The sequence below is a fragment of the Eleutherodactylus coqui genome, chromosome 7, assembly GCF_035609145.1.
Source record: "Eleutherodactylus coqui strain aEleCoq1 chromosome 7, aEleCoq1.hap1, whole genome shotgun sequence".
Lineage (NCBI taxonomy): Eukaryota > Metazoa > Chordata > Amphibia > Anura > Eleutherodactylidae > Eleutherodactylus > Eleutherodactylus coqui.
The window spans coordinates 1,573,628-1,598,389 of NC_089843.1; the positions used below are offsets into that span (position 1 = coordinate 1,573,628).

At 44.9% G+C, this 24,762-nt stretch overlaps 2 protein-coding genes across 8 annotated transcripts in view; one reads left to right on the plus strand and one right to left on the minus strand.

Annotated features, from left to right (window-relative positions):
* The window catches only part of LOC136572292 (zinc finger protein 850-like), a 722,303-nt gene that overhangs the window by 535,627 nt on the left and 161,914 nt on the right, over positions 1 to 24,762 (plus strand). The window lies entirely within an intron of this gene.
* The window catches only part of LOC136572291 (zinc finger protein 420-like), a 66,315-nt gene continuing 62,131 nt past the window's right edge, over positions 20,579 to 24,762 (minus strand). For all 5 annotated transcript variants that reach the window (XM_066572735.1, XM_066572737.1, XM_066572736.1 and 2 more), the window contains one exon: positions 20,579 to 23,679. In XM_066572735.1, coding sequence (XP_066428832.1) covers positions 21,323 to 23,679 — 2,357 coding nt within the window. In that variant the 3' untranslated portion in view covers positions 20,579 to 21,322. The remainder of the gene's footprint in view (positions 23,680 to 24,762) is intronic.

The window sequence follows — 24,762 nt, forward strand, 5'->3', positions numbered from 1 at the left end:
TCTTTCGGCTAGTTTCACAGCTGTGGCAGTAGTCAGAAGCACCTGGTAGGGACCATCAAATCGGGCCTCAAGAGGGTGCTTCCTGAGGAACTTCTTGACGCACACCCAATCCCCAGGCTACAAGATATGTGTCCCAGTGTCTGCCTCTGAGTCTGGAAGAGAACACCTGTGCATAGGCTTTGGTTAGTTCTTTAACAACGGAAATCACATACTTAGTCAACACATCAGATTGTAATTGTAACTACTGAGGATAGTAGCAACCTAGCCTTGGGGCTAGCCCAAACAATCTCGTAGGGAGATAATGTATGATCCCCCCCTGGGTTCATACCTAACACTGTATAAGGCTATTGGATGACAGTCTTTCCAAAGTGGCGTCATTTTTAAGTATCTTACTTTTTAGCGTGCCACTACGTCTCTCCACCTTTCCACTACTCTAAAAATGGTAGAGTATGTAAAAGGCCTGGGATACACCCAGAGCAGACATGACATGTTACATTCACCTGCGAAGTTTATACCTCTGTCTGACTCTGAATCACTTCTGGTACCCCATATTCACAGTTTACCTTGTTCATGAGCTTCTTTGCAATTACCTACTTGTTTGCCTTGGTAACAGGGTCGGCCTCCAACCTGCAAAGACATCAACAACAACAAGCACGTATTCATACTTCCCAACAAGTGGGAGCTGAACGTAGTCAATTTGCAATCCCTGAAATGGGTAGAGTGGTCCAGGCAAGTGTGATGTGGCAAATTTACTTCTGCCCTGACTCACCTATGGCATAGATCATGCTAAACTGGACAAATGATGCAGCAGCTACAGAGAACCTAGAAGTCGCCCGTCCTCTTTCAAGTGTCGTCGTCATTGCTGCTTTACTAGGTGGGTCTTTCCGTCCATCAGCTGGGCCATCATGGGATACAGGAACTGTGGTAGGCAAGTGCTGTTGACTGTTCACCATACGCTGTCCTGTTTCTGCTGCTCCCATATTAGTCCATTTATTCTTTCCTTCCTTGCTGGCTTGTAACTGTAAAAGTCTTTAGCATATCAAAGTCCAAATTTTTGTCAATGTCCAAAGTTTTTACCACTGACTCATGCCGTCAGTATCTTTTTCTTCTTTCTTCCACGGCTTGAGGGCCGCTGCCTTTTCTGCGCTGTCAGCGAGGGTGTCGTCTCTCGCCTCTCCAGTGTAGGAATCGGTGCGAACTCTCAACTTTGTCAGGTAGAAGTAGGGCCTCCATGCGACCCTGTACCGCTGCACCATTCTCAATTGGTTGTCCTGCTAAGGTAAAAACTGTCTGGCCTTCTATATTGGGCCGTAATCATGAGCTATGCCAAATGCATACCAGGAGTCAGTGTAAAGGGTTGCCGTCTTACCTCTCGCCACTCTACACGCCTCAGTGATGGCCTTCAATTCCGCTTCTTGTACTGTAACATGCGGAGGCAGAGCTTCTGCTTCTAGGACATCTTGTTGTGTGACCACTGCATATCCGATGTGGAGTCATCAATCCTCACCCTGGTACCATCTGCAAAAAGCTCAACATATGCATTATCAACAGAGGTTCTGATAACTGTTTGCATACCTGCAGTTTCTTACTGTATTAGTACTAAATAATCGTGCTGATGTTCTATTTCACATGGCTCGGAATCTTGTTATCTTATTCCATTTATTTATTTTTTTCAAACCCAATAGCTGATCTACAACACCTAGATCATCTATGGCCCAGATCACCTCTGCCTCCCCCCTTTTGAACCGGAATACTCAATGGAAAAAAAGAGTAATTGCGTTCAAACTAGTAAACCAAGAGGCACAAAAACAAGCACTTTGTAGGTCAAGGTGACATTGTATGCAGCGAAGTCTGAGCGAAAATATCCTTTAGATTTTTTTATTTTTTTTTCAGGTCGCAGTTAGCATTTTTTAACACAAGGGGGCGCAACACAAGTATAATTTTACGTCACCCAGTGTAATAGTATTTCAGGGAATGGCCAACGTTTAGCTTTTACTCTCCTGTCGGAATATAATTATAGCTTCAGTGTAGACTGACACTAGAATATACAAAAGACTTAAGGAAAAACTAAAGAATACGGATGAATTAACATCCTACTCTGGGCAATTCAGTCCCTCTTTCTTCACATAAAAAGTAAAATTACTTCATCAAATTGCGAAAAAGTTTGCTGGGTGACTATAGGGAAATTATTCCATCTGTAGGAGCCTTCCATAACATCATTTGTCTGAGTATCCATTGGAGAAGCGGGCAGTGAAAAACAGAGCCCCTGGGAACATGAGAGAGCGTCCCCTGTCATGTATTCCCGGCCTCTGTCCCCCATGCATCAACTCCAATCTTCCATGCACTATAAACCAGCTTAGTCATCTACTATGTCCCAAGCTGCATCTCCACAAAGGTTTGTTTCCCTGAACTTATCACACATCCAAAGTGGCCACATCTTGGAGTGTAACAAAGTCTGGTCAAACAAAACCTTACTTCAGACAATCATGATGTTAGCACTGGATACAGTGGCATTGGGGAATATAGGCCTCCCAAGTGCAGCAAAATGGCCGCCAGAGGCAGAAAGGGGCGGGGCTACAAATCTCCCAGGTGAGGCAAAATGGCTGCCGGAAGAAGGGGCGGGGCCAGGGCAGCAGCACTTCCAGGTGAGGCAAAATGGCCGCTGGAGGAGGAAGGGGCGGGGAGAGGTCCTGTCCCGGATGGGGAGGGACCGGAAGTAACATCACACACCCTGAAAGTGAGCACATGGGGGGAAGTAACTTCAGGGTGGGGGCAGGCCTCACCACATTTACTGCAGAGTCACACTATGTTGGGTTGTAAACATTGCAAGCGCGGCCGCCATTACAGGGAGGGGCTGTAGTCAACACAAAGGCATTACATTGTTCATAAGCAATACACATACCCCCCTACATGCTTTCCCCTCTTCAATCTCTTTCCTACGTTATACCAAAGAACTAGCTAAAACTAGCTAAAAACGCCTTTCTTTCTGCTGGACTTCCTGCTCATCTTCTGAAAACTTTCTACAGTCTATCTTATCTGTCCATGACCTGACATTTCTTTCTGCAACTTTTCCTGATCCTTCTCTTTGTATAACATTTCTACATGTTTTGCATATTCCAAAACATCCTGTACTGATCCCTCATTCTATTCTACCTGCTTATTCTATCCTATTCGAAGTTTCTGGACACAATAGTGTTCCTCTTGTAAAATCTGCTTGCTTCAAATCCTTCCAATATAACCTCTCTTTCCCACTCAGATTACAATGCACATTAATTCTACAAAACACAAGACAAAGGGAACAGAAAGGGTTAATTGGGGAATGCTTTCCATCCACTCTCTTATCAGCAACCCTCCCCCAATAATAAACACTGCACATTCTTTCTATAATACCAAACAGACGGGATTACTGGAGAATACCCACAACGGCTCAAGGTATATATCTCATCTACCTTTATATCAACCCACTGTCTACTAGTAATCCCGAAGAGCACTCCTTGTACACGGTCTAGACAGGACATTTAGCTATACACATAGACTGACGATTATTTTCAATGACCAAAACCTCAACAATATCCTGGAGACGTCGGCCGTCACAAAGCACGGCTATAATTCCCGCGTATATACCTTTCCACATATGAGAACATAACACGCTCAATCATACGGGTAAATATGCGTATCATAAATCTTAACCTCACACTAGTTACCTAGGAGCAAGTGTCACTGGCGCGCTCCCTCAGACTTAAACAGCCGAGTCCACCCTTCCGACACATTAATCCTCACAGAATTTGTCTCTTGGTCTTGTATACACAATCTTTAACCGTCTCAGACATAATATACACAGCATACAAAATACCCCTTAGGCAGGATAAAACGGTGGTTTTCGGGTAGACAGAACTATATTACCTGCCTTTCGGTGATTTATTACTCTGGCTGTAGAGGCGGACAGATAAACCGACAGAAGTCATCATGGAGATAGATTAACATAAAGCAATCTTACCGTGTTCTGTAGATTTTCGGGCCCATGAGTTCTGCGTGTTATCTGCCAGTCTCTGTATCTTTCCAGAATAAAAAGAATCACACATCTACCCGCCCACCACAGGGACACCAAATTGAACTGGATCATATTTTCTCCAGCAGGTTTCGGGGTATTTTGTAGCTTCCGAATTGTATAGTGTGCACACATCATCGAGCAGATTAGACACAAGCGATCAGTCTCATATCCAAAATGGCTCTCTGCCCAGAAACAGCCAGACAGCCCCTTTTATTGTAAAGCATAACATGGGCGTGCAACAGGTTACATCAGTAACATATAGGATTCTCATTTGTCGGATCATATAGAATCTCCCACCTCTCTGCCCACCCTTCTCCAAGTGCTGATGTGGCATGGACTCTGTCCTAGCTGAAGTCATTTCTGTGTAGTGATAAATCATTGTTTAACTAACTTCAGGATGGGAGGAGTGGAGAGGTCTCTGTGTTATTTAGTAACTTTCTGTGTGGGGGCAGGGCTGGGGATTCATCCAAGATGGACACAAGCAATATATATATATATATAACACTGTGATTTAACTCTTTCCTTATGCAGCAGAGTTCCACATTAGGTTGAAGTCATTACAATAGCATAATACATTTGGTTTATACAAATCAATAGACATTTTACACTGACTAATCATCATGTCTATCACATAGTTCCAGTCTGTTCGGATCACTTTATTTATTTTGGGCGGGGGGGAGGGTTTGACTCTTATCACATGCTGTGGTGTTAGAATCATGGCTGATGTTCTGACGTAGGTAAGGATTTCGGTGAGCAACAGGGATGTGTTGGGTCTTCTGTTTCTTCTCTTGTAGGTGAAGGATTCTGCGAGTGCTGTGGCGACGAGACTCTTAGGGCGAGCTCTGCTGCTCCCGGCGTGCTGAATATCTTAAAGGTTCCATCTGTGTTGAGCACCTTCAGCTGCGCAGGGTATTGGAGTTGAAATCTGCTCCTCCTTTTCTATAGGGCTGTGCAGACAGTGCTGAATGCTCTTCTTTTTTTGGCGACTTCTGCTGAGAAATCTTAAAAAATTAGCAATTCTTGATTTTTAAGTCTGAGAGGCTTGTTTCTAGTCCGGAATGCTTGCAGCAGCGAGATTTTGTCATTGTAGTCAAGAAGCTTGAATATGATCTAGCGTGGGCGTGGTGCTTGTTGTTTTCCCCTTGAAGATCCTTTAGGATCTGGTTGCTCTGGTCCAATTCTGTGAGCTCTTTCCACTTCAGTAGTGGCCTAGGCCCAGCGCCTCTGGCAGTTCTTTTTCACAGATTCGCTGTCACTCTCCATGTTTGACAGTTTCGGGTAGGCCCACTATTCTCAAATTGTTGAGCCTAGACCTGTTTTCTAGATCTTCTACTTTATCCATCATGCGCTGTATACACTGTGTACTTGTAATTGCGTTTCTAGGTGATGCTTGTCCGCAGATGGTTGGTTCACTGTACTTTCTAACGTCTCCACCCTGTTATTGACCATTGTTAGTTCCTTATGCTATCGTGACAGCGAATTCTGCAATGTTCTATCATCTTCTGGACGTCTGGACCTATGCTTTGCGCCACTTCCGCTGCTAGCTGTTTGTATTTGGGAAGAATCTCTGGAGCCTCTTCTTGCATTTCTGATTGTGTTGGGCTTACGAAGTCCTCACTTTCATTTGCCTGCATGGTGGTGTTGGGGGTTTGAGGCGTGGATGTCTTCTCGCTTTGGGATTAAGCATGTGTTCGAGCTTGGAACCTTCCCGCTACTTTCTGTCCACTCCTCAGGAGGTAACATTCCATTCGTTGCTTCCTCCACTACCTGACTAGCTCCTTCGGTACAGCGATATGTGATGTCTCTGCATCTCTACTCTGTCTTGTTCACTGTGGCTGCAAGGTATCAGGGGCTTTCTCCCATCTGGTTTCACATGTCAGCGTCGGAACCGGAAATCAACATACGGTTTAATATTTAGCTCATTGTGTAAGAGTTACTTATCCAAGAAACCTGGCTTAGTTGCCAGTATCAGGGAAATTATACCTCTATCAATAATTGAGTATGGAGATTGAGTTGCACGGTGTTCTTTCTTCAACCACTAGGTGGCAGTCGTCTCTGATCTTTTTAACTCCGAATTTCTCCCATGTCCCATATTCGAAATCTGGGATTATGGAGGATAGAAATCTTAAGGGGAGGGCTATAGCCGGGACTTTTTCCGGGGTTGAGGAGACTGGTTGATTCCATATCCTAACCGACACCTGGAGGCTTGGTAAAGAGTGGGTCGGAAGTGGGGGGGGCATTAACTCCTAGGAGGGAGATCAAGGGTGCTCCCAGGACTGCTGCTTCTATGTTCACCCATTTCTTGGGAGACGGAGTGACCCACCAGTGTTTGATTTGATCTAATGTGACAGCAGTGAAATATCGCTTGATATCTGGGGCTTTCATGCCTCCTAGCTCATATGGTCTTGCCAGAGTGGAGAATTTTATTCTGGCATGGGCTCCTCCCCAGATGAATTGGTTAATAAGAGCTTGGAGTTGAAGTATGAAATGATTGGAGAGTGAATTGTTACTGTTCTGAAGACGTATAAGATTCGGGGGAGAATCATCATTTTAACCTGCCCAGGAAAGGAAGGATTTACGAAATTTGCTTACAATATTTGGGATTCGGTTAAGAAGTGGGAGGTAGTTTTTAGAGAAAGTAAGGGAGCTAGGGTACGCTATGTTGATGCCTAGGTATGGAATAGAACTATTACACCAGGTGAAGGGGAAGGATTCAGTGATGGTCCGGGCCGTCCTGGCGTCCAAGCCTACATTCAACATTTGAGATTTTGTGTTATTGAGCTTATAATATGAGAGGTCACCAAATTGAGCCAGGGTAGACTGGGCGTGAGTCAGGGAGGGAATTGGGTTTTTAATGGCTAGTATAATGTCGTCCGTGTATAGTCCAATTTTGTGCTCCTGTGATGCTATTTTGATCCCTTGGATGTTCTGGTTATTTCTGAATTTTTCTGCAAGCGGTTGCATTATCAGGGCGAATATTAAGGGCGAAAGGGGGCACCCCTGTCTTGTGCCATTAGAAATGGCAAATGGTGAGGAGAGGCATCCCAAGGAGAAGACTCTTGCGGACGGGGCCGAATATAAGGACATAATTGCTGATTTGATGAGCCCTGAGAAGCCAAACTTTCTCAGGGTGGCTTCCAGGAATCCCCAATGTATTCGGTCAAATGCTTTCTCAGCATCCAATGCCAAGAGTAACGCCGGGGTTCCATTCCTTTCCGCCACCCTGACAAGATTTAGGAATCGTCAGGTGCCATCAGGGGCCTGTCTTTGGGGGACAAACCCTACTTGGTCTGTTGCTACTAACAGCAGGAGGATCGTGAACAGTCTAACGCTAAGAAGTTTTGCGTAAATTTTTACATCCGTATTCAAGAGGGAGATGGGTCGGAAGTTCGCCGGGGATGTGTTCTCTTTCCCTGGTTTGGGGATTGTAACAATCAAAGCTTCCAACATCTCGGATGGGAAGGAGCCACTTTCCATCGCCCCATTGAACACGGATGCCAAATGAGGGGCCAGGAGTAGGCCAAATTTTTTATAGTAGCCGTTTGAAAAGCCGTCTGGGCCAGGGGTCTTGTGGGGCTTTAGTAATTTAATCGTATCTAACACTTCTTGTGTAGTGATTGGTGTAGATAGGTTGTCTAATTGCTCAGAGGGAAGACGGGGGAGATTTATGCTTTGCAGGAAGTTCTGTATTTCTTCGTTGTGGGGGTGGTGAATATTTTGGTTTTCTTTTAAATTATATAGGGAGGAGTAATATGTGGCAAATGCATTGGCTATCTTTTGAGGGTGGGAGATTTTCCTGCCTTGAGAGTCAAGCAGATGTCTGATTCTCTCTTTAGCTCTAAGATCTTTAAGTTGTTTTGCTAATAAGGCCCCGGTTCGGTTATCGTGCACATAAAATTGCATTTTAAATTTTTGGAACGAAATGTCATGTTTAATGACTAACAGGTTTTGGAGCTTCGCCCGAAGATTAAAGAGGTCCTCTGTTCTTTGTGAAGATGGTTCCTTTTTGTTTAATGAGTCTCAGGATTTAATTTGATCCATTAGACGGTTAAATTCCTCGTCTCTTTTCCTCTTTGCTCTTGCTCTAAGTTTTATGAACAAGCCTCTTATGAAGGCTTTATGCGCGTTCCACACGGTGGATATTTTGGGGACCGAACCTACATTATTTGCGAAAAATCTCTCTAGTTCTTCCCTGAGAGGTAGTTTGTTTTCGGGGAGAGTTAGAACGCATTCGTTTAGTCTCCATGGGAATGATGGGGAATACTTAAATTTCTCTTGGAGAGACAAGGATATGGGGGCATGGTCAGACCATGAAATCGTTCCAATTTCAGCCCGTAGGGTTGCCTCTAGACCCCTCCGCGGCAGCAGAAACATATCAATTCTGGAATAGGATGCGTGTGGCGCAGAGAGGAATGTATAGTCTTTCTCTGAACCGTGTAGACACCTCCACACATCATATAGTTCCTCTCAATGGATGATCGAAACTATAGGTGACATGCCTTTGCCACTTGCAGTAGAGTCCAGCGCGGGGTTAAGCACCGAGTTTAGGTCTCCTCCAATTACTAGGTTGCCCTCACGGATTTTGGCTACTTCTGCTAGGACATGTTTAACCCCTTAATGACGCGGGCATTTTTCTTTTTCCATTTTCGTTTTTTCCTCCCCCCTTTAAAAAAATCATAACTCCTTTATTTATCCATCCACGTCGCTGTATGAGGGCTTATTGTTTTTTGCGGGACGAGTTGTATTTTTCAATGGTGCTATTTAAAGTACCATATAATGTACTGAAAAACTTTTAAAAAATTCTAAGTGGAGTAAAATGAAAAAAAAAATGACATTTTGCCATCTTTTAGTGCGTCTTGCTTCTACGGCGCACAAATGGCAACAAAAACGACCTGATAACTTTATTCTATGGGTCGGTACGATTACTACGATGCCAAACTTGTATAGGTTTTTTTTTACTATACTCATAACATTTTTTTCAATTATTTTCTGCGGTCATTTTGTGCGCGCAATAACTTTTTTATTTTTCCGTCGACGTAGTTGAGCAAGGTTTCATTTTTTGCGGGATGTCCTGTAGTTTCTGATAGTACCGTTTTGGAATACATACGACTTTTGATCGCTTTTTATTGCGTTTTTTTCTGGGAGACAGGGTAACTAAAAAAATGCATTTCTGGCGTTCTTCATTTCTTTTTTCGAACGACGTTCACCGTGCGGGAAAAATTATGTGGTACTTTGATAGTTCGGACTTTTACGGATGCGGCGATACCAAATACATATTTTTAATTTATTATTTAGATTTTTTAATAATAGATATGGCAAAAGGGGGGTGATTTAAACTTTTACAACTTTTTTTTTTTTCAATTAAAAAAAAACTTTATTGATTTTTTTTTTTACTTTACTTTGAAGTCCCCCTGGGGGACTTTAAGATGCGATGCTTTGATCGCTCCTGCAGTATGACGTAATGCTATAGCATTACGTCATACTGCTTTTTGACCGGCAGCCTATGAAGCCACCCCACGGGGACGGCTTGATAGGCAGTCTGCTAAGGCAGCCCTGGGGCCTTTCATTAGGCCCCCGGCTGCCATGACACATGCACGGCTCTCCCGATCTCACCGCGAGGGGGCCGTGCGGGACCCCAGAACATCGTTCGGGGGATTTAAATGCCGCTGTCATTTAAATGGTTAATAGCCGCGATCGGCCGCGCGGCCGCTCGCGGCTATTGCCCGCGGATGTCAGCTGTTATAAACAGCTGATGCCCGCACTGTATGAAGAGAGGTTGCATCGCAACCTCTCTTCATACATACCCCGACGCTCCATGACGTACCAGGTACGTCATTGGTCATTAAGGGGTTAAAAAATTTTGCTTGTCGTTTGGGGGGCAAATAGACATTTACGAAGGTGTAAATGGACGCGTTAATCTCGCACACTAGTATTAGAAAACGGCCAGCTGGATCTGCATATAGATTCCTTTGGGAAAATGATACTTTTTGACTTATGGCTATCATTACTCCTCTTTTCTTTTTCTCCCCATTAGATGCCAGGAAAAGGTTTGGGAATTTAGGGTGGTTACAAGGGGGGTGTTTGTCCCTCAGGAAATGTGTCTCCTGAGCGAAGAAAACATCCGAGTAGAATTTAAGAGCCTGTCTCCAAAGCATGCTGCGTTTATAGGGACTGTTCAGACCTTTTACATTTAAGGATGAAATATTAATAGGCATATCTGATGGGAGGTTCATGGGCTAGACTGTCGTGTCGTCTTGGAATATTAGGTGTAGCGGAGGGTTGGGGAAAGGACCTCCTGGAAAAAATTTTATAACTAGGTTCAACATAAGAATAAACTTCAACATTTAACAGAGTCAAAATATTGTTCATCCAGTGCCGATATGCACTGGGTGACTGAACATTGGGGGGGGGATAGCATTCCACACCACCCGCTTTGGGCTCCATAAAGGAGGAAGATAGAAAAGGGCCGGAGCCCTTTAAAGCACCAGGTTATGCATGTCTGCCGCGCTTATCTGCTATCTGCTAGTCTTGTTCAACTCTAGGAGGGGGGCTCCCCGCCGTCCTCGGGGACTTCCAAAGAGTAGGAACTTCCCATTGTTTCAGAAGAGAAACACCTTCCTCAACTGAGGTTGCAACATGAATAGTTCCATTTCTGGAAATCAGTAGCTTGGTTGGGAATCCCCATCTATATTTGATGTGGGCCTCTCGTACAGCTGATGGGACTTCTGCGAATTGCCTTCATGACTGCAGAGTAGCAGCCGAGAGATCTGGGAATATTTGTACATTTTCGTATGGGGCCGGTAATGTTCCTCTACGTCTTCCAACAGATAGGATTTCTTCTTTGATTTTGTAGAAGTGGATCCTTGCCAGAATATCTCTTGGTGCGGATTCGGGGACGGAGCGGGCTTTCGGGATCCTGTGCGCTCTGTTGATCGCATATTCCATTTCGGGGAGATCCAGGAGGAGCGTCTGGAGCATTTTAAGTAAATATTGTGGAATGTCGGGGGGGGGGGCAGCCTCCGGGATTCCTCTGAATTTGAGATTGTTCCTTCTGGATCGGTCTTCTAAGTCTGTGACCTTTTCTCGCAAGCGGGCTACTTCTTTTTCTAGATTACCATGGGAATCTACTAGCTCGTTGTGGGCTGTAGTAAATTCTCCCAGTTTTTGTTCGATTGTCCAGAAAGGTTTTGAATATCTTTGGAAATGTCTTTTTGTAACAATATCAGCATGTTCTTCAGAGCATTTATAGTTAAGGGGCTCTCCGAGTCTGGGTATGCTTGTAGATTGTTGATCGGATCTGTCCAAAAAGGAGATTCTTGTGTTTTGCTGTTTTGGCCTTTCTTTGCTACGGGGCCCTTAGAGGAGGGAGAGGTTGGAGAGGGTTCTTGAGCATTTCTTTTGCCGCCGCCTCTGGAGGGGGGGGGGGCTGCACAGAGTAGGCGGAAGAGAGCCTGGAGAGGAGCTCTGTGATGGAGCTGTGGGGCTTTGCGTAATAGGTGTTTCTTCGGTTCCAAGGTTCTTTGGGTGAGGAGTAGCAGGCTTGTTTCTGTTGTTCCGGGGGCCAGGGGGGAAGAACTCTGAGAGTCTCCTTGGGACAGTCGTTTTAGTAAGGCGCTTAACCATCGTGGAGAAAAAAAAACAGTGCCTGAATATGCACGATGAATAGTTCTTGCCAGAGGGAGAGTTGTTTTTGGACAGCGTTGGAAGATGTAGTCAGGATACTTGGAGATCTTTAGATACTCATTGGTGCTGAGTGGTCTTGCTATGAGCTGTTTTGGAGCCGTATATGGCGGTTGGAGCTACGTTAATCAATCATGCTATTCCATTGTGTGCCGAGGTTCTTCCTGTGATGTTCTGGAAGATTAGTTAGGTGAGGGTTATATCTGCCGAGAGAATCTTCTTTGGTTTGGTCTAGGTCTAGTACCGCCGAGAACGTCAGGGGCAAGATAAGGTGAGGAGTAGGATATACGGAGTTAAAGGGTTCCTCAGAGTATCCTATATGTTCGTAGTTTAGTCTGAGTTGCGGACTAACAAGCCTATTGGTGGTAGGCGGTGATGGAGAGGGGGCTGTTCGGGGTTAGGAAGTCCGGTGGGTCCCTCAGGACGTCATATATTTTCAGCTGCAGGGGACGCTGTGAGTTTCCTCCCGGCGGGGGGACTTTCCTTCTCGGCTCGGGGACTTTTGTGCTATGTAGAAGAGGGTATGCGCCGATGAGAATTTTAGCACAGGGCCAAGATTTGTGGCGCAGCAGGTAGGTTCAGTATGACAGTGCAGCTGTGCTGAGAATTGAGTAGGCTTCACTTGCAGATGGTGCAGAAATGTTCTTTCCCAGCGCTTAACTGTGCCTTTACTTCCTTAAGATGCCGAGAAGATTTATTCCTCCCTGCGTTCTCCCCAGTTATATCACTTTTGCATTAGTGGGGGGATTCCTTGCAGTCCCTTTTCTCAGGTCTCTCCTATCTGAGAGATATTTGGCCTATGCAGGGCCGAGGTGTCACAGGGGCTCAGCGTCCTATCAGGCTCTCAGGCCTATATGGCTGTATTGGGGGGTTCCCTGCCGTGCTTAGGGTGGGGAACGGGGGGGGGGGGGGTCCAGGTCTTACCAGCACTTTATCCCGAAGTCGCGGGTCCCCGCATCTTCTCCGGGCTGCCGCTGCTATCTAGGGCCTGGCCTCCCCCCTCACCGCGGTGTCCTACCTCCGGATTCTCGTGTTCTGCCGGCCGCTGCTTCCTCTCCGTATCTCCGTGTCCGGTGGGTCCGTCTCTGTCGTGGCGGAGGTCTCCGCTCCTTTCTTTTTAGCCGCTCTGGCTTCCGGGAGGCTTGGGACCCACTTCTGGCTGATGGCGTTCGGCACTTTAGCCCGCGGCTTCCTCGGGGTAAGTAGGCCTCACAGCGTTCCGGGACCGGAACGGCTCAAAATGTTCCTCCTGTCTTGGGACTCTTTGCTGTCCGTCTCTCAGGCTTCTCCAACGATTTCTCCCACAGGTATGGGCCAAAAGGAGAGGGTATGCAGCGGAGCTCTCTCTCCTGCAACTTTCCCGCCGCTCGTCAAGCCACGCCCCCTATTATTCTCATTATTACGACTACTTTATTTTGTGTTTTCTTCCCACCTCTTATCATCTACTTCCTTTTCATTGTATCCATACTTCTATATTCTTCTATGCACTGTAGCATGTAATGCCCCAGCATTTACTGAAGAAGAGGGATGTCCTCTGCTGGTTATAAACAAAATGTCATATTGCACCATCATCATCACTTTTTGGAGTCGTGGCGCCTTGAACCATTTTTCTTTCACTTTCACCGTGTACTCCTTGACCTGTCTTGTACAGGTACACGTCTGGCGGGCAGCACCTCCATTGTACCCTTGTATATCCAGCCAGGTGATGGACAACACCCCATACAATACACATAACACTCTGCTCTGAATCCCCATGCTATACACAGCGCTCTGGTGCCCAGTACCTCACCCAGAATGCTGCGGTGCCCAGTACCATACACACAGCGCTCTGGTGCCCAATACCATACACACAGTACTCTGCTTTGAATCCCCATGCCATACACACAGCGCCCTGGCACCCCATACTATACACACAGCACTCTGCTCTGAATCCTCATGCCATACACACCACCCCGGCACCCAATGCCATATACACAGTACTCTGAATCGGAATCCCCATGCCATACACACAGCGCTCCGGTGCCCAGTACCATACACAGAGAATGCCCCGGTGCGCAGTACCATACACACAGCGCCCCGGCACCCCGTGCCATACACACAGCGCCCCGGCTCCCCATGCCATACACACAGCACTCTGGTGCCCAGTATCATACACACATCGCCCTGGCCCCTCATGCCATACACACACTGCCCCGGCACCCTGTACCATACACACAGCACTCTGGTGCCCAGTACCATACACACGGCGCCCCAGCCCCATGCCATACACACATCGCCCTGGCACCCCGTGCTATAAACACAGCACTCTGCTCTGAATCCCTGTGCCATACACACAGTGCTCCAGTGCCCAGTACCATATACACAACACTCCGGTGCCCAGTACCGCACACAGAATGCTCCCATGCTTCCTGCTGATATATTGTGACCTTTACCCTCACAGATCCCTTCAGCGCTTCTTATGTGACTAAAATGGCTGCTGATGTGTTCAGCCTTTCAGAATAGCACCCTAGCCTTTCTCCTGAATGCCTGGCAGTTTTCAGGCATTGTGGGCTACCCAGAGATCATGTGCTCTTTCCTGCTGTCATGTGGCAGCTGCCATCTTGGTTTTGCCACCATGAACAGCGTGGGATTTCGGTTCATGCAGAACCAAACTTTTTATAAGATTTGACCTGAATTCGGGCTCGACGGGTTTGGTTTACTCATCACTGCTGCCAAAAGTGTTGTGTTCCACCCAACCTCATGGGTGAGGGCAGTCGGCTGTGTATGTTCCCAGAGGTTTGGACGCCCTACACATAAGGCGCATGTTCTCTCATATGTACATGTAGGATGGAGGTTTGCATGTCACACCCTTAGAAGTAGCGGGGATGGGGTGTTACTGGAAAGTGTGGTCAAGCAGCTTGGGGCAGACATTGGGAATCTAGCAGATTGTCATCCTATGTGTGTGGGTACCTTATCAGCTCTTTGGCTTCTTTTGGGGTCGTGGGGTGATTTTGCCTCTCTCCTCCATCGCAGTTTCTCCTGCAGCTCCATGAACATGTCCCATGGATTTAGAGCATTTAAACGTGTACTGGGCGCCCTGCAGGCAGAGGTATAACTGGGAGCGAGCTGGGCATGTGCTGGCTAGTTTGGGGCTTCTTTGGAGAGATGTTCAGTTGGAGCTACATTTTTACCCCACATTTGACTGAGCATTAAACATTTTAGTGCTGCCCATCGGGGGCAATGACCGAGTGAGCACTTCTCCAGGGACTTAGTCCGAGACATTACATTTCTAATGTACTTGTGGTCGTTGTCCCCGATGTCATGCTGGTATTCTTGGTGATGATTGTCCACCCTCAGTAGAATCACACTCACTCCATAGATAGGCTAAAAGAGGCACGAGTGAGTTAATAAAGAGGTGTCTCCCTTTGTGGCCCAGAATGGGGGACTTGTGGTTCGGCACAGACTGAACCTGGAAGAAGGCCGTTGCCATCACGCTCACATGATCATTCAATCACAGGTTTCAGCAGTCATTCTGCTGGGAACAACATGACCCCTGAAGCTTGTGATTGGCTGAGCAGTCAGGTGCACAATGACTGGTATATGCGCACAGCTGGCCTCTTCTAGCTCTGGCGTGGTGGAGGCCGGTGCTCCAGCACTGCCCAGGCAGCTACTGAAGGAGCGGAGTACTGCTTATTTAATTTACACAGTTCCACAAGCATAGAGGTTTTACCCTAAGTCCTGGAAAATCCCTTTAATTTATCTTATATATTTACATTTATTTTTTAGCTCCAGAGTGGGGCATTACTGTGCAATCGCTTGTACTATATTTCAAAACCTGCTGTTTCATGATTGCATAGAATTGATGTAACAAGAAACAGCAGGTTTTGAAAATGTTGTTGAAAAACCATTAGATAATCCTGATTTTGAACTTTTTGTAGACGGTTCTCGTTATCAGGGTGAAGATGGCCGATTCCACTCCGGTTATGCAGTCGTGACACAACATGACACAGTAAAAGCAGAACCTCTGCCTCCGCATGTCTCAGCACAAGAAGCGGAAGTAAAAGCACTCACAGAGGCGTGTAGAGTGGCCACAGGTAAGACCGCTAACGTGTACACTGACCCCAGGTATGCTTTCGGCATTGCTCATGATTACGGCCCAATATGGAAGGCCAGACAATTTTTAACTTCTGCTGGACAACCTATTAAGAATGGTGCAGCAGTGAAGAATTAATGGAGGCCCTGCTATGGCCAGATAAGATACAACCATGGAAAAGAAAGAAGAAAAGGGGTTTTTGCTACGCAGCATACAGACCCCGACCCAGTCACAAGAGAGACATTTGGTTCTAAAGCAGACACAGGGAAACCTGTTTCATCTGATATGGACATTATTAAGACTTTCTCAATACAAGTCAGCAAAGAAGAAACAGACAAGTGGACGAAAGCTGGGGCCAAGGAAGATGACGGCATATGGAGAACTGTTACCAGAACTTGCCTCCCACGTGCCTTGTTCCCTATGATGGCCCAGCTGATTCATGGAAGAACGCATCTATCAAGAACAGCAATGGTTGCAACGTTAGAGAAATTCTGGTTGGCCCCTGGTTTTTCTGTAGCTGCCGCATCATTTGTCCAATTTTGCATGGTTTGTGCCGTAAAGCAATCCTGGGTAAAAAGTCAAAGTACCTCAGAAACACCCACCTAGACCACTCTACCTGTTTCAGAGACTGCAAATTGACTACATTCAACTGCCCCGTGTAGGCAAGTATGAATTTGTGTTGGTATGTGTGGACATGTTGGGGTGGTGTGAGGCTATCCGGTCAATTCAGCAACTGAGTGACCGCAAAGAAACTGATGAACGAGATAATCTGTAAGATATGGGGTACCTGAGGTGATCGAATCAGATAGAGGTACCCACTTTACGGAGAGATAATGAAACACATAATGTCAGCTTTGGGCATCACTCAGGCCTTTCACACTCCATACCACCCACAGAGTAGTGGTAAGGTGGAAAGGCTGAATGGCACCCTGAAATTAAAAATGCAGAAGGCCATGAGGGAGACTGGCAAACCCTGGACTGAGTGTTTGCCTTTGGCCCTCCTCTCTGTAAGATATGTCCCTAACAAGAAAACAGGCTTGTCTCCTTGTGAAATTTTGTTTGGAAGTGTGCCAAGACTGGGACTGAATTTCCCACAACTGCAATATGGCACCCTAAGAAATTATGTTATCCCCTAAGTAAGAAACTTAAAGTAACACACGACCAAGTGTTCTTTTTCATTGCAGATCTATACTCTCTTCAAGGTACACATGAATTGCAGCCTGGTGATTGGTTAGTGATAAAAAGACACGTGAGCAAAAACATTGGAACCACGATTTGATGGTCCCTTCCAAGTTCTCCTGACCACCTCTACTTCAGTAAAACTAGAAGGAAACCAAACTGGATACACGCTTCACACTGTAAAAGGTCCAGATACCAGGGGAGTATGCGTATCTTAAGTTCCTTAGCGTATATTGCAATCTGTCTTACAGGTATATTGTGGTATTGGAAACCAAATGAAATGACAAAGGTGGGAAGGAGATGGTCCGTATAGACGGAAGGGCATCCTAATATGTGGGAATATTAGGCAAGAGATGTATTAAATATTCCAAGTATGTGTATGCCTAATTTGACAAGTGGAAATGATATTTTACATGCTTGTTATCAGATCCCACACCTGTGAAAGTGCTCAGAAATATATTTACAGCAATACATAATGATAGTTTAGTAGAAGAATCCGATGTAACCAACATGAACACTTTCTTAAATTAGTATGAATACTGTCCGGACTGTAGGGAAATAGAACATACTGAATGGACTAATATGACTAAGTCTCAGAATGTGGCTGAGGCCGAGGTGTGTTATAATTTCACTTGTGACCCTGAGGAAATTGGGAAAGGTCAGCAAATTGAAGCACACCCCATACAGGCTATTGATGATTCCCAAATACCCTGTAGTCGTACGGTAAATCAATGTAAGGAGGTAACAAATGAAATGCACTGTAAAGGGATTGTTAGAAGCTCCAATCATTTTCGACATGTTAGATTACCAACTGGTTGGGTTTTATCATGTGGAAATCTCACTTATACATATATTCCAGCAAATGTCACAGGAGGACCATGTACACTGTCCCGAATGAGTATTTTTATGTATTAGAAACCAGAAGAACGAAAGAGAGAAACAAGGGAAATAAAAGGGATAGATGAGAGCTGTGAGGGTCCACCAACCCTCCTTAGCGACACTGAAGTAAAGGCGTTAGGATTCTCTATAGTGGGAGTTTGGGGACTAGCCGTGTATAATGGAAGAGTCATAAATGGAATAGCTTGTGATTTAGAAAAAGGCTTAAATACTACCTCTCAAGCCTTAGACCTCCTCCTATTAGATGTGCAAGGAGTAAGAAAGGCCGCCCTGCAGAATAGAGCCACTATAGATTACCTATTGTTGACACTAAATCATGGGTGTGAAGATTCGAGGGGATGTGTTGTTTCGACCTCTCGGATCATTCAGAATCAATACATCAGAAGATTGACACATTGAAAGAAATATCCAATAGCATAAGACAAGATGTGGATCAGGGATGGTTCAATTGGTTATTTTCATGGTTCAGCCTGAGCTGGATAAAGAGAATATTCTTGATATTTGCAATGATAATCGGAGGACTAATACTGATTTGCTGCTCCATACAATGTATCCCAAATTTGGTGACTATGTGTTTGAAGTATGTACCAAAAAGAAGACCTCCCTATTATGGGAATAACATAGAAATGTCACGTTTATATAAGAACTAACACTTATGTTTGTTTGTTCATATCTGAGGAATCAAGCAATGCAAAACTACGAACATGCACGAATCAAAAAGAGCCATCTTGATCATCAAAGAAAATAATTATCAAGGAAAATAATGAAGGACTTACGATTTTACTAGTATCTTCAATGAATTTTTAAACAGTCATCTTGAGGAGCCGTATCGGTGGGAACCCGGCCTGAAGCAAGAAGAGAAAATTGGGAAAAGTCCGGCTCGGAGGGCTTCACCCTCCTTGAAGTACCACAACGTCTCCTCGCATGGACTATTATAAAAAGGGGGGATTGTGGGGGAAATTACCCAGGACCCCAGCTTTTGTGATATTATTCTAGGTTCTACTGTTATAGAGAAATCATTTCTTGTATAAAACGTTAGGCCTTGGTGGAAGGTCAGCTTGAACTTAACCAGCAATAAACCCTAGCTGGTGATTAGTCAGGCGATGGTTTAAGGTACACACCTTAAAAGATAAGAAACCAATTAACACCAGACTATTGCTGATATAACCAATAAATTACCTCAAAATAAAGACAAACCTGTATTGATAAATGAATATGCTAAATCATTATGATGTTTAGCAGGTCTTAGGGAAAATTACAGGACTAAAGAATGGAAAGTTTTGAATAGACTTTGAACCATTATGTGGCATTATTGAATGATGTAAACAGATATGTAATGTTTGGCTCAGAATCAACATCAGTTTAATTATATGATAGGTCTATAAAAGACCTCGTGTAAAGTCAATAAATGGAAGTAGATGAATTGTACATGAGCAATGCACATGTACGGTCTGTCTCTTCCTACCGATCGGTATAACTTAAACAATCATGAGTACTCTTTACAATTTGGACGCCAGATGACATACTGATGGGAGTTTTTCCCTCACACAGGGACCTGCGCCTGCACTGTCAACCTATCACACCCTGTACTACGATGGTGGATCTAGAGGCCTGCAGCTGCCAAGACAGCCGCTCAGCCCACCACCATTGCTTCCAACTCCTACCATGTTTCCCTGAAAATAAGACACGGTCTTATATTAATTTTTGCTGCAAAAGAGGCACAGTGTCTTATTTTTAGGGGGGTGGGGGCTTATACTCACCTGGTCCGTGGCATCCCGGTGCCTCGCGCAGCTGGTCTCCTGTGGCGATGCGGCAGTCTGCAGTGGCTTCCGCACTGAGATATCCTCTTTTTTTTTTGGTAACGGGTCTAAATATCCCACCTCCAGAAAAGCGAGCGCTATAATTGAGTCGAGTGCCAGCCAATCAGTGCCAGGGCTCGATGAACCATTCAGTGGTCATTCACAGAATGGCCGTGAATGATCGAACGCCAGCTCTGATTGGCTGGCGCTTAATCCAATCACAGGCCCCGTCCCCAGAAAGAAGAGGATATCTCAGCACGGAGGACACGGCCGCTTGCCGCAGCGCCAGGGACCTTCACGAGAGACTTGGACTTCGCGGGCGAGGTGAGTATTGATGTTTTTTTTTTTCATGTACTTTATCTAGGGCTTATATTTCAAACCTCCCCTGAAAACCAGGGTAGGGCTTATTTTTAGGGTAGGTTTTACTTCCGGGGAAAAGCGGTATGTGCGTACTGCAGCTCCAGGACTAGGCGCATGCGCGGTGATGTCAGGGCCGGAGTCCACAGCAGGGCAAATCATTCCATGTGTCTAGTCCTTTATGTGTGGTACATGCACGGGAGTGGGAACCATTATTTGGGAATGGGTGGGATTTGTAAGGAACAAAGGGAGAGAGCCAGAACGGTCCGAGCACAAGGCTGTCCCATCGTGTAGTTTGAAGCTGATTTTGTATATAATACTCTTCTAGAAATGTTAATTTCTATGGGGGGTGGGGGTGCAGTAGTTAGAAAGAGATAGAAAGGTATGTTTATACTTGTCTACAGATCGCACATCTACACGGTTAGGATGGGTTCATGGTGGGAGATCCTAGCAGACCTTCTTCGTGTCTAGAAAGCATAGACCGATAGGAGAACAGGGAACAGTCAGAATGGGGGCAGCAGTGAATGGTGAGGACAGTATGGATGGTTTTTAAATGTATTTACTTTTATACAAGATTCTAATCCTTAAAAAAAAATATATATATACACACAGCAGATAAGTGTTTGTTATAAGTATAGCTATAGTCTCTAAAAGGAGTTGTCGGGGATGCTAAATACTTATATGGACCCACAGTGTCAGAAGCTCCACTTCCAGGATGGTTATGGCACTTTCTTCCATGGTGTGACCCCTCTCCCTACAGCTGTTACATCACGAAGGGGGCTGGTTGTTTGACTCATCTAAATAACTGAGCCCCCCCCCACTTTGTTATTAAAATGAGTCAAACAGCACCTTTGATGAAGTGTTGGAACTAGGCCGAAGTGGACATTCTGACACCATGGATCAATCTAAGTATTTGGCACTCCTGGACGACCTCTGTAAATTAATGCAGTTATTTTATAGGAAACAATTTACTGGGAAAAATTCTTCTAATTGTTCCACAAAAAATCCTCCATATTCTTCATACTAGAATTCTCTGTCCCGGTGAGAGTTATTGATGATGACTCTGGCCATCAACACAATAGTCATTACAGAAATTATAAAAAAAAAAAGATTGTTGGTTTTCTCTATTGTAACTGGGCATTGGAAGGCATTCTGAGGCTGCAGGTCCTAAAATGAAGCTCTACGCTTCCCACATTCTGAACATGAATATGGCTTCTCCTGTGTGATTTCTCTAATGTTTAACAACACCTGATTTCTGGCAAACAAACATTTCCACATCCTGAACAGCTACTCCCCTGTGTGACTTCTGAGATGCTCCACAAGATCTGATTTATGTGTAAAACAGCTTCCACATTCTATGCATGAAAATAACTTCTCCCCTGTGTGAATTCTCTGATGTCTCTCAAGATGGCCTTTAAGCATAAAACGTTCCCCACATTCTGAACATATAAAAGTCTTCTCTCCTGTGTGAGATCTCAGATGTTCCACGAGAGAATCTTTGTGCAGAAAGCATTTCCCACAGTCCAAACATGAATAAGGCTTCTCTGCTATGTGAGTTCTCTCATGCTTAACAAAAGCAGATTTCTGGCTGAAGCATTTTCCACATTCTGAACAAGAATATGGCTTCTCTCCTGTGTGACTTCTCTCATGTATCTGAAGATGTGATTGGTGGTCAAAACATATGCCACATTTAGGGCATAAAAATGGTTTCTCTCCTGTGTGAAGTCTCTGATGTTTACAGTGATCTGATTCCTGGGTAATGTATTTCCCACAGTCTCCTGTGTGACTTCTTAGATGTTCTGCAAATTTTGCTTTATGGGTAAAACATTTCTCACAGTCAGCACAGGAAAGTGGCTTCTCCTCAGTGTGAGTTCTCAGATGTACCAGGAGAGAAAATTTAAAGGCAAAACACCTTCCACATTCTGAGCATGAATACGGCTTCTCTCCTGTGTGAGTTTTCTGGTGTTTAACGAGACATGTTTTCTGTCTAAAACTTTTTGCACATTCTGAACATGAATACGGTTTCTCTCCTGTGTGAATTCTCTGATGTTCCTTCAGATTAGCATTAGTAAAGAAACGTTTCCCACATTCTGAACATGTAAAAGGCTTTACATCTGTGTGAATTCTCTTATGTTTAGCTAGACTTGATGCATCTATAAAGCATTTCCCACATTCTGAACATGAATACGGCTTCTCTCCTGTGTGAGTTTTCTGATGTTTAATGAGATAGGATTTCTGTCTAAAACTTTTTGCACATTCTGAACATGAATATGGCTTCTCTCCTGTGTGAATTTTCTGATGTTGCTTTAGATTGGCTTTAGTAAAGAAACATTTCCCACATTCTGAACATGTAAAAGGCTTCACATCTGTGTGAATTCTCTTGTGTTTAGCTAGATTTGATGCATCTATAAAGCATTTCCCACATTCTGAACATGAATATGGCTTCTCTCCTGTGTGAGTTTTTTGATGTTTAATGAGATATGATTTCTGTCTAAAAGTTTTTCCACATTCTGAACATGAATGCAGCTTCCCTCCTGTGTGAATTCTCTTGTGTATAACAGCAGCAGATTTCCTGCTGAAGCATTTCCCACATTCTAAACATGAATACAGCTGTGCTTCTGTGTGACATCTCTTGTGCACAACAACAGCAGATTTTCTGCTGAAGCATTTCCCACATTCCGAACATGAATATGGCTTCTCTCCTGTGTGAGTTCTCTGATGTCTGACAAGATGCGATTTATTTCTAAAACATTTCCCACATTCTGAACATGAAAAAGGCTTCACTCCTGTGTGAATTCTCTGGTGTTTAGCTCGACTTGATGCATCTATAAAAGATTTGTCACATTCTGAACATGAAAACGGCTTTTCCCCTGTGTGAATTCTCTTATGTTTAACTAGACTTGATGCATCAATAAAGCATTTTTCACATTCTGAACATGAATAAGGCTTCTCTCCTGTGTGACTTCTCTTATGTGTTTCAAGATATGATTTATATTTAAAACATTCACCACATTCTGGACACGGAAACGGCTTCTCTCTGGTATGAACTCTTTGATGTGTAACAAGAGTTGACCTTTCTGTAAAGCATTTCCCACATTCTGTACATGAATATGGCTTTTCTCCTGTATGAACTCTCTGATGGGTAACAAGAGTTGATTTAAATGTAAAACACCTTCCACATTCTGAGCATGAATACGGCTTCTCTCCTGTGTGAGTTCTCTGGTGTAAAACAAGTTGTGATTTCTGTCTAAAATGTTTCCCACATTCTGGACATGAATACGGCTTCGCTGCTGTGTGACTTCTCCATTGTTTTGCTAGATATGATTTACTGCTAAAATATTTCCCACATTCTGGATGAGAATACGGATTTTTCGCAGTGTGAATAGTTTGCTGTTCAGTGAGATTAGCTTTCCTAGTAAAGCATTTGCTGGACTCTGAACATGAAAATGGCCTCTGATCGATGTGAATTCTCCTGTGGACGGAAAGAGTAGATTTCCTTTTAAAAGGTTTCCCACATTCAAAACACACAAACATTTTGCCCAGTCCATGGCCACTTTTTTTGCCAGGCTGTGATTGATCATATTCCATTTCATAATTGGGTGATAAAAGGTGATGTCCATGAGAGGCTCTGATACAGTCGTTACCTGGAAGACAGAACAAGCATTTCACCAAACCATATTTTATCATACAATGAGCAATACAGTCAGCAAATCAAGACATAGCAATGCATGGAGGATTACAGGAAAGCGGTCATCAGATTCTATTCAATGCATTAAAATGCTGCTACAGTGTGTCAATTTCAGGGTCCCCAAATCTAAAGAAACTGGACTCTTCTACTTCAAAGAGGTTCTCATCCAATCATCAGGATTGAGCCACAACCAACACCTCTGGCAAACAGTTGAGTTTGATTCCAAAAGACATAGTCATATCAACCCTGCAGCATCTATGTAATACATGGATGATCTGAATCTGCCCTAGCAGTAGCAGCACATAGAATGGAGTCCCAAGCAGAATACTCATGTAGAATGTCCATAATCCCTTGTCCGGCCCGGGCTAGATGCACTACAGCCGCAGCCTTATCCCAGTCCGGTCTAGATGCACTACAGCCGCAGCCTTATCCCAGTCCGGTCTAGATGCACTACAGCCGCAGCCTTATCCCAGTCCGGTCTAGATGCCCTACAGCCGCAGCCTTATCCCAGTCCGGTCTAGATGCACTACAGCCGCAGCCTTATCCCAGTCCGGTCTAGATGCACTACAGCCGCAGCCTTATCCCAGTCCGGTCTAGATGCAGAACAACCACAATCTTACATTTTACGTGGTTTCTCAGCGTTCTAAGCCAAGTAGCCTCTACTGAGATAGATGCCATTAATGTCCCCCGGGGCTATGATGATACACTGTGCTATTAACTTCACAGCACCAGGAGGCGCTCCACACACACTGTTCTATATCCCAGCAAGAAGCATTACAATCTGCCTCCATCCTGGGCGCACAGACATGAAACTGATCCGAACCATCATCAGCCGAGCTCTACAGGCCGCCGGCCACCTGATGCCATCAGTATCTTCAGGACACCAGCAGATCTCCATGGCCGCTCGCTGTGATCCAGGATACTAGGCCTTGACCGACAGCGGAATCTGCAGTAATCTGCTTCATCTACGCCCAATCAGCCCGTCCTGCTCTGACTTACACCCACCGGCCACTGATATGTGAAGTCCAGGCTGAGCCCC